This window comes from Hypanus sabinus, unplaced genomic scaffold, assembly GCF_030144855.1.
Source record: "Hypanus sabinus isolate sHypSab1 unplaced genomic scaffold, sHypSab1.hap1 scaffold_1744, whole genome shotgun sequence".
NCBI lineage: Eukaryota > Metazoa > Chordata > Chondrichthyes > Myliobatiformes > Dasyatidae > Hypanus > Hypanus sabinus.
The window spans coordinates 1-10,000 of NW_026779829.1; the positions used below are offsets into that span (position 1 = coordinate 1).

At 52.1% G+C, this 10,000-nt stretch overlaps 1 protein-coding gene across 1 annotated transcript in view; it reads left to right on the top strand.

Moving 5' to 3' along the window:
* Window positions 1-2,370: 2,370 nt before the first annotated feature.
* Window positions 2,371-10,000, top strand: part of LOC132387329 (receptor tyrosine-protein kinase erbB-2-like) — a gene marked incomplete at its 5' end in the record, with an annotated part of 42,994 nt that continues 35,364 nt past the window's right edge. Inside the window, 2 exons of the mRNA XM_059959681.1 lie at window positions 2,371-2,581; window positions 5,144-5,273. Coding sequence (XP_059815664.1) covers window positions 2,371-2,581; window positions 5,144-5,273 — 341 coding nt within the window. The remainder of the gene's footprint in view (window positions 2,582-5,143; window positions 5,274-10,000) is intronic.

The following is a 10,000-nucleotide window of genomic DNA, read 5'->3' on the forward strand; positions in this document are numbered from 1 at the left end:
AGCCTCACGCTTCGCGGCCTCAGGGCCCGGACAGCTTGCAATCATTGAGGGAACAGGAAGGTGGATTATTATCTGAGTGGTGTAGAGTTGGGTAAGGGAGAAATACAAAGAGATCTAGGAGTCCTTGTTCATCAGTCACTGAAGGTGAATGAGCAAGTGCAGCAGGCAGTGAAGAAGGCTAATGGAATGTTGGCCTTTATTACAAAGGGAATTGAGTACAAGAGCAAGGAAATCCTTTTGCATTTGTACAGGGCCTGGTGAGACCACACCTGGAGTATTGTGTACAGTTTTGGTCTCCAGGGTTAAGGAAGGACATCCTGGCTGTAGAGGAAGTGCAGCGTAGATTCAAGAGGTTAATTCCTGGGATGACCGGACTGTCTTACGCAGAGAGGTTAGAGAGACTGGGCTTGTACATGCTGGAATTAAGGAGATTGAGAGGGGATCTGATTGCAGCATATAAGATTATTAAGGGATTGGACAAGATAGAGGCAGGAAATATGTTCCAGATGCTGGGAGAGTCCAGTACCAGAGGGCATGGTTTGAGAATAAGGGGTAGGTCATATAGGACAGAGTTAACGAAAAACTTCTCCCAGAGAGTTGTGGGGGTCTGGAATGCACTGCCTCGGAGGGCAGTGGAGGCCAATTCTCTGGATGCTTTCAAGAAGGAGCTAGATAGGTATCTTATGGATAGGGGAATCAAGGGATATGGGGACAAGGCAGGAACCGGGTATTGATAGTAGATGATCAGCCATGATCTCAGAATGGCGGTGCAGGCTCGAAGGGCCGAACGGTCTACTTCTGCACCTATTGTCTATTGAATTCCAAATCATATCAAGACATTTTACAGGAGAGTGCCTCTCAGAAACACAAGAGTTAAACCGACAACAGAATGGTTTAAAAAGAAGAAAATCTGTGTTTTGGAATGGCCAACCCAAAGTCCCGACCTTAATCCTACAGAAATGGTGTGGGAAGGACCTGAAGCGAGCAGTTCGTGCAAGGAAGCCCAACGATACCCCAGAGTTGAAATAGTTTTGTAAGGAGGAATGGGCCTTCGCCGACGTGCAGGACTGATCAACAGTCACAAAAGACGTTAACGCCTACAAGGGGGTCGCACCAGTTACTGGAAGCAAAGCTGCACATACTTCATCCAACAAATACATGTGATATTGGATCATTTTTCTCAATAAATAAATGAACAAGTACAATGTTTTCTGTGTTATTTGTTTAATTGGGTTCTCTTTGCCCAGTTTCAGGTCTTGCATGGAGATCTGATCACATTTTGGGTCATACTTATGCAGAAATAGAGAAAAATCTACAGGGTTCACAAACTTCCTCGCACCACTGTCGATAAGTGAAGGCTGACAATCAACTAATGTGCAAAGTAAGACAAATTATGCAAATAAAAATAAGTCATACTGAGAGCCTGAGTTGTAGAACACTTGAAAGTGAGTCCATAGGTTATGGAATCAGTTCAGTGTTGAGGTGAGTGGAATTATCCACACTGGTTAAGGATTCTGATGTTTGAGGGGTAATAACTGTTCCTGAACCTGGTGGTGTGGGTCCTGAGGCTCCCGTACCTCCTTCCTGATGGTTGAGGGGTAATAACTGTTCCTGAACCTGGTGGTGTGGGACCTGAGGCTCCTGTACCTCCTTCCTGATGGGTGAGGGGTAATAACTGTTCCTGAACCTGGTGCTGTGGGCCCTGAGGCTCCTGTACCTCCTTCCTGATGGTTGAGGGGTAATAACTGTTCCTGAACCTGGTGGTGTGGGACCTGAGGCTCCTGTACCTTCTTCCTGATGGTTGAGGAGTAATAACAGTCCCTGAACCTGGTGGTTTGGGCCCTGAGGCTCCTGTACCTCCTTCCTGATGGTTGAGGGGTAATAACTGTTCCTGAAACCGGTGGTGTGGGCCCTGAGGCTCCTGTACCTCCTTCCTGATGGTAAATGCAAGACGAGAGCATGACCCAGATAGTGGAGGTCTTTGGTTTTTCACTTTGGTTTTGAGTTTAGACTTTGGATTTGATTTCAGACTGTGCATTTGCTTTATGACTGTATGCTTGATTTAAGACTGTTTGATTTCTGACTGTACCCTTGATATCCGACTGTGCTTTTGATTTACGACTGTTTGATTTCTGTGTTCGATTTCAGACTGTGCGTTTGATTTCTGACTGTGCCTGATTTATGACTATGTGTTTGATTTCTGACTGTGCCTCTGATTTTTGACTGCGTGTTTGATTTCTGTCTGCATTTTGATTTCCCACTGTGTGTTTGACTTCAGACTGTGCGTTTGATTTCAGACTGTGTATTTGATTTCTGACTGCGTTTGATTTTAATCTTAAGTTTTAATTTTTGCCTTTGACGTGCTCCCTCTCTGGTTACAGCGGTGCTTATGCACTGTCAGTGCAGAATCTCCAGATACAGTCGCTAGGACTTCGGTCTCTAAAAGAGATCAGTAACGGGCTGGTGTTCATTCACCAGAACCCGAACCTCTGCTATGTGAGTACAATTCCCTGGAGGCAGCTCTTTAAGAAGGATCACCAGGAGGAGCTGATAACAGCCAACAGGCTCCAGGACCTCTGTGGTAAGTAACAATGTCCATTGGGGTGGAGTCCTATCTGACCACTCTGGGTACGGAGAGAAACAAAGCTGGGCATGTGGGGTGCTTCACATTTCACCAGGCTGCACAGCACCGGCAACCCCGCTTCAATTCAATAGACAATAGGTGCAGAAGTAGACCATTCGGCCCCTCGAGTCTGCACCGCCATTCTGTGATCATGGCTGATCATTCACTATCAATACCCAGTCCCTGCCTTGTCCTGCCGCTCCCTGTGAGGAGGTCTCCAAATCTGAGGGAGGACATTCTTGTTGTTGAGGGAGTGCAGCGTAGGTTCACGAGGTTAATTCCCGGGATGGTGGGACTGTCATACGTTGAAAGATTGGAGCGACTGGACTTGTATACACTGGAATTTAGAAGGATGAGAGGGGATCTGATTGAAACATATAAGATTATTAAGGGATTGGACACGCTGGAGGCAGGAAACATGTTCCCGATGTTGGGGGTGAGTCCAGAACCAGAGGCCACAGTTTAAGAATAAGGGGTAGGCCATTTAGAACGGAGTTGAGGAAAAACTTTTTCACCCAGAGAGTGGTGGATCTGTGGAATGTTCTGCCCCAGAAGGCAGTGGAGGACAATTCTCCGGATGCATTCAAGAGAGAGTTAGATAGAGCTCTTAGAGATAGCGGGGTCAAGGGATACGGGGAGAGGGCAGGAACGGGGTACTGATGGTGGATGATCAGCCATGATCACAGTGAATGGCGGTGCTGGCTCGAAGGGCCGAATGGTCTACTCCTGCACCTATTGTCTGTTGAGTTTGTATGTCCTCCCCACGACCGCGTGTGTTTCCTCCAGGTGCTGTGGTCTCCTCCCACGCAGTGCAAAGACGCACCGGTTCGTGGGCTGACTGGCCATTGTAAGTTGTCCCGCGATTAGGCTGGGATTAAATCTGGGCGTTGTTGGACAGTGGTGTCTCGGAGGGCCGGAAAGGCCGATTCCACACTGTATCTCAACAAGTAAATTAATTTTAGAGTTCAACGCAAATTTATTATCAAGGTACATCTACGCCACAGCCCTGCGGTTCATTGTCCTGTGAGCAAACTCCATAATTGAATAATAACCACGACAGAATCAATAAAAGATCGCCCAGACTGTGCGCAGGTACAAAAAGAAAGAGGTAATAATCAACGCACACCCTCAGGCCTCAGTCGGTCGTTGTTGACGTCGAGCTGTCAGGACACTCGAGCCAGGGCCCACCTGCTGATTTCAAGGTGCTCAGCAACAATCTTTTCCCCAGGGCAGGGAGTCCAGAACCTGGAGAAGTGAGAGGGGCATGAGGGGCAAGTTTTTCACGCGGAGGCAGGTGTGTACGTGGAATGACTCTTATCAATATGTACTCTATTGGGAATTTGCTCTGGTGGGTTGGCATCAAGTGTAACAAGCGATGTTTAACAACGAGAAAGAATTATATAAAGAATGTTGCAGCTATATAGGACCCTGGTCAGACCCCACTCGGAGTACTGTGCTCAGTTCTAGTCGCCTCACTACAGGAAGGATGTGGAAGCCATAGAAAGGGTGCAGAGGAGATTTGCAAGGATGATGCCTGGATTGGGGAGCATGCCTCATGAGAATAGGTTGAGTGAACTCGGCCTTTTCTCCTCGGAGGATGAGAGGTGTATAAGACGATCAGAGGCATTGATCGTGTGGATAGTCAGAGGCTTTTTCCCAGGGCTGGAATGGCTAAAAGGAGGGGGCATAATTTTAGGGTGCTTGTAAGTGGGTATAAGGGGGATGTCAGAGGTTTTTCACAGAGAGTGGTGGGTGCGTGGAATGGGCTGCCGGCGACAGAGGTGGAGGCGAATACGATAGGGTCTTTTAAGAGACTCCTGGATAGGCACATGGAGCTTAGTAAAAATAGAGGGCGATGTGACAGGGAAATCCTAGGCAGTTTCTAGAGTAGGTTACACGGTCAGCCCAACATTGTGGGCCGAAGGGCCTGTAATGTGCTGTAAATTTCTGTGTTCCATGTAAAGAAATAAAGTTAGAGGTTGAAGAGTGTAAAGTGAGAAATAAAGTGCGTATTAGTGCCAGGACGCATTTGAATGAACTGCCAGAGGAAGTGGTTGAGGTGGGAACCATTGGGTCACTGAAGAAGCCCTTGGGCTGGAGTCAGAGAGAAACTGGACGGGTGCCCTGGCCAACATGCACTTGTTGGGCCGAACGGCCAGTGTCTCTGCAGTTGTTGCTGGCTGTAATGTCGCGGCTAGTGAAATAACGCTCAGAGCATGGCCCGCGAGCAGAGAAACGCTCCGTCTCCCGGGACTGCGTGACCGCCATCCTCCGTGGGAAGCTCACAGAAGGGCAGGGGCCACCCCCCCCCCCCCCCGTCGCTCCAAAAACGTACCAGTCAGCGGGATGGTCGGTCAGTATCAATTGCCCAGTGATTAGGCTGGGGGTAAACGGATGGGCCAGTCGGTAGTGTGACACGGGCCGGAAGGGCCTGCTCTGTGATGTGTGAATATTGCGATCCCCAGCCCCCTCTTGTGTGCGTCACATTCCCTGACTCGTCCCCCCGACTTTCACTTGCAGAAGCCGAGGGGCGGACCTGTGACAGCCTCTGCACCAACGGCAGCTGCTGGGGGCCCGGCCCGGCGCAGTGCCTCTCCTGCACCTACTTCCGCGGCCAGGAATGCGTGGAATCCTGCAACTTGTACGAGGGGTAGGTGACATCACAGGGGGTTTGGGTGGGCGGGGGGGGGGGGGGGGCGACAGGCCGATGTGTGTCAGCAAAGCCAAGACTCAACTCGCAATATTGTGTTCAGTTCCATTCACCTCGCTATGGGAAGGATGTGGAAGCTTTGGAGAGAGTTCTCAGAAGATTCACCAGGATGCTGCCTGGATTCGAGAGGGTGCAGAGGAGATTCACCAGGATGCTGCCTGGATTCGAGAGGGTGCAGAGGAGATTCACCAGGACGCTGCCTGGATTAGAGAGGGTGTGGAAGAGATTCACCAGGATGCTGCCTGGATTAGAGAGGGTGCGGAGGAGATTCACCGGGACACTGCCTGGATTAGAGAGGGTGCGGAGGAGATTCACCAGGATGCTGCCTGGATTCGAGAGGGTGCAGAGGAGATTCACCAGGATGCTGTCTGGATTAGAGAGGGTGCAGAGGAGATTCACCAGGACTCTGCCTGGATTAGAGAGGGTGTGGAAGAGATTCACCAGGATGCTGCCTGGATTACGGAGGGTGCAGAGGAGATTCACCAGGATGCTGCCTGGATTCGAGAGGGTGCAGAGGAGATTCACCAGGATGCTGTCTGGATTAGAGAGGGTGCAGAGGAGATTCACCAGGACGCTGCCTGGATTAGAGAGGGTGCAGAGGGTGATTCACCAGGACGCTGTCTGGATTAGAGAGGGTGCAGAGGAGATTTACCAGGATGCTGCCTGGATTAGAGACGGTGCAGAGGAGATTCACCAGGACGCTGCCTGGATTAGAGAGGGTGCAGAGGAGATTCACCAGGATGCTGTCTGGATTAGAGAGGGTGCAGAGGAGATTCACCAGGATGCTGTCTGGATTAGAGAGCGTGCAGAGGAGATTCACCGGGACGCTGCCTGGATTAGAGAGGGTGCAGAGGAGATTCACCAGGATGCTGCCCGGATTAGAGAGGGTGCAGAGGAGATTCACCAGGATGCTGCCTGGATTAGAGAGGGTGCAGAGGAGATTCACCAGGATGCTGCCTGGATTCGAGAGGGTGCAGAGGAGATTCACCAGGATGCTGCCTGGATTAGAGAGGGTGCAGAGGAGATTCACCAGGATGCTGCCTGGATTAGAGAGGCTGCAGAGGAGATTCACCAGGATGCTGTCTGGATTAGAGAGGGTGCAGAGGAGATTCACCAGGATGCTGTCTGGATTAGACAGGGTGCAGAGGAGATTCACCAGGATGCTGCCTGGATTAGAGAGGGTGCAGAGGAGATTCAGCAGGATGCTGCCTGGATTAGAGAGGGTGCAGAGGAGATTCACCAGGATGCTGCCTGGATTAGAGAGGGTGCAGAGGAGATTCACCAGGACGCTGTCTGGATTAGAGAGGGTGCAGAGGAGATTCACCAGGACGCTGTCTGTATTAGAGAGGGTGCAGAGGAGATTCACCGGGATGCTGCCTGGATTAGAGAGGGTGCAGAGGAGATTCACCGGGATGCAGCCTGGATTAGAGAGGGTGCAGAGGAGATTCACCGGGACGCTGCCTGGATTAGAGAGGGTGCAGAGGAGATTCACCAGGACGCTGTCTGGATTAGAGAGGGTGCAGAGGAGATTCACCAGGACGCTGTCTGGATTAGAGAGGGTGCAGAGGAGATTCACCGGGATGCTGCCTGGATTAGAGAGGGTGCAGAGGAGATTCACCGGGATGCAGCCTGGATTAGAGAGGGTGCAGAGGAGATTCACCGGGATGCTGCCTGGATTAGAGAGGGTGCAGAGGAGATTCACCAGGATGCTGCCCGGATTAGAGAGGGTGCAGAGGAGATTCACCAGGATGCTGCCTGGATTAGAGAGGGTGCAGAGGAGATTCACCAGGACGCTGTCTGGATTAGAGAGGGTGCAGAGGAGATTCATCAGGACGCTGTCTGGATTAGAGAGGGTGCAGAGGAGATTCACCGGGATGCTGCCTGGATTAGAGAGGGTGCAGAGGAGATTCACCGGGATGCAGCCTGGATTAGAGAGGGTGCAGAGGAGATTCACCGGGATGCTGCCTGGATTAGAGAGGGTGCAGAGGAGATTCACCAGGATGCTGCCCGGATTAGAGAGGGTGCAGAGGAGATTCACCAGGATGCTGCCTGGATTAGAGAGGGTGCAGAGGAGATTCACCAGGATGCTGCCCGGATTAGAGAGGGTGCAGAGGAGATTCACCAGGATGCTGCCTGGATTCGAGAGGGTGCAGAGGAGATTCACCAGGATGCTGCCTGGATTAGAGAGGGTGCAGAGGAGATTCACCAGGATGCTGCCTGGATTAGAGAGGGTGCAGAGGAGATTCTCCAGGATGCTGCCCGGATTAGAGAGAGTGCAGAGGAGATTCACCAGGATGCTGCCTGGATTATAGAGGGTGCAGAGGAGATTCACCAGAATGCTGCCTGGATTAGAGAGGGTGCAGAGGAGATTCACCAGGATGCTGCCCGGATTAGAGAGGGTGCAGAGGAGATTCACCGGGACGCTGACTGGATTAGAGAGGGTGCAGAGGAGATTCACCAGGATGCTGCCTGGATTAGAGAGGGTGCAGAGGAGATTCACCAGGATGCTGCCTGGATTAGAGAGGGTGCAGAGGAGATTCACCGGGATGCTGCCTGGATTAGAGAGGGTGCAGAGGAGATTCACCGGGATGCTGCCTGGATTAGAGAGGGTGCAGAGGAGATTCACCAGGATGCTGCCCGGATTAGAGAGGGTGCAGAGGAGATTCACCAGGATGCTGTCTGGATTAGAGAGGGTGCAGAGGAGATTCACCAGGACGCTGCCTGTATTAGAGAGGGTGCAGAGGAGATTCACCGGGATACTGCCTGGATTAGAGAGGGTGCAGAGGAGATTCACCGGGATGCAGCCTGGATTAGAGAGGGTGCAGAGGAGATTCACCGGGACGCTGTCAGGATTAGAGAGGGTGCAGAGGAGATTCACCAGGATGCTGCCCGGATTAGAGAGGGTGCAGAGGAGATTCACCAGGATGCTGCCTGGATTAGAGAGGGTGCAGAGGAGATTCACCAGGACGCTGTCTGGATTAGAGAGGGTGCAGAGGAGATTCACCAGGACGCTGTCTGGATTAGAGAGGGTGCAGAGGAGATTCACCGGGATGCTGCCTGGATTAGAGAGGGTGCAGAGGAGATTCACCGGGATGCAGCCTGGATTAGAGAGGGTGCAGAGGAGATTCACCGGGATGCTGCCTGGATTAGAGAGGGTGCAGAGGAGATTCACCAGGATGCTGCCCGGATTAGAGAGGGTGCAGAGGAGATTCACCAGGATGCTGCCTGGATTAGAGAGGGTGCAGAGGAGATTCACCAGGATGCTGCCCGGATTAGAGAGGGTGCAGAGGAGATTCACCAGGATGCTGCCTGGATTCGAGAGGGTGCAGAGGAGATTCACCAGGATGCTGCCTGGATTCGAGAGGATGCAGAGGAGATTCACCAGGATGCTGCCTGGATTAGAGAGGGTGCAGAGGAGATTCACCAGGATGCTGCCCGGATTAGAGAGGGTGCAGAAGAGATTCACCGGGACGCTGACTGGATTAGAGAGGGTGCAGAGGAGATTCACCAGGATGCTGCCTGGATTAGAGAGGGTGCAGAGGAGATTCACCAGGATGCTGCCTGGATTAGAGAGGGTGCAGAGGAGATTCACCGGGATGCTGCCTGGATTAGAGAGGGTGCAGAGGAGATTCACCGGGATGCAGCCTGGATTAGAGAGGGTGCAGAGGAGATTCACCGGGATGCTGCCCGGATTAGAGAGGGTGCAGAGGAGATTCACCAGGATGCTGCCCGGATTAGAGAGGTTGCAGAGGAGATTCACCAGGATGCTGCCTGGATTAGAGAGGGTGCAGAGGAGATTCACCAGGATGCTGCCCGGATTAGAGAGGGTGCAGAGGAGATTCACCAGGATGCTGCCTGGATTCGAGAGGGTGCAGAGGAGATTCACCAGGATGCTGCCTGGATTCGAGAGGGTGCAGAGGAGATTCACCAGGATGCTGCCTGGATTAGAGAGGGTGCAGAGGAGATTCACCAGGACGCTGTCTGGATTAGAGAGGGTGCAGAGGAGATTCACCAGGACGCTGTCTGGATTAGAGAGGGTGCAGAGGAGATTCACCGGGATGCTGCCTGGATTAGAGAGGGTGCAGAGGAGATTCACTAGGACGCTGCCTGGATTAGAGAGGGTGCAGAGGAGATTCACCAGGATGCTGCCCGGATTAGAGAGGGTGAAGAGGAGATTCACCGGGACGCTGACTGGATTAGAGAGGGTGCAGAGGAGATTCACCAGGATGCTGCCTGGATTAGAGAGGGTGCAGAGGAGATTCACCAGGATGCTGCCTGGATTAGAGAGGGTGCAGAGGAGATTCACCGGGACGCTGACTGGATTAGAGAGGGTGCAGAGGAGATTCACCAGGATGCTGCCTGGATTAGAGAGGGTGCAGAGGAGATTCACCAGGATGCTGCCTGGATTAGAGAGGGTGCAGAGGAGATTCACCAGGATGCTGCCCAGATTAGAGAGGGTGCAGAGGAGATTCACCAGGATGCTGCCTGTATTAGAGAGGGTGTCTTTTGATCAAAGGTTAGGCGAGCTGGGGCTTTTCTCTCTGGAGCAGAGGAGGATGAGAGGGGAATTGACAGAGGTGTACAAGTTAAAGGGCATTGATGGTGCGGATCGAGGGAAACTTTTTCCCAGAGCAGAAGTGGCTAATACGAGGGAGGAGTTATAGGGG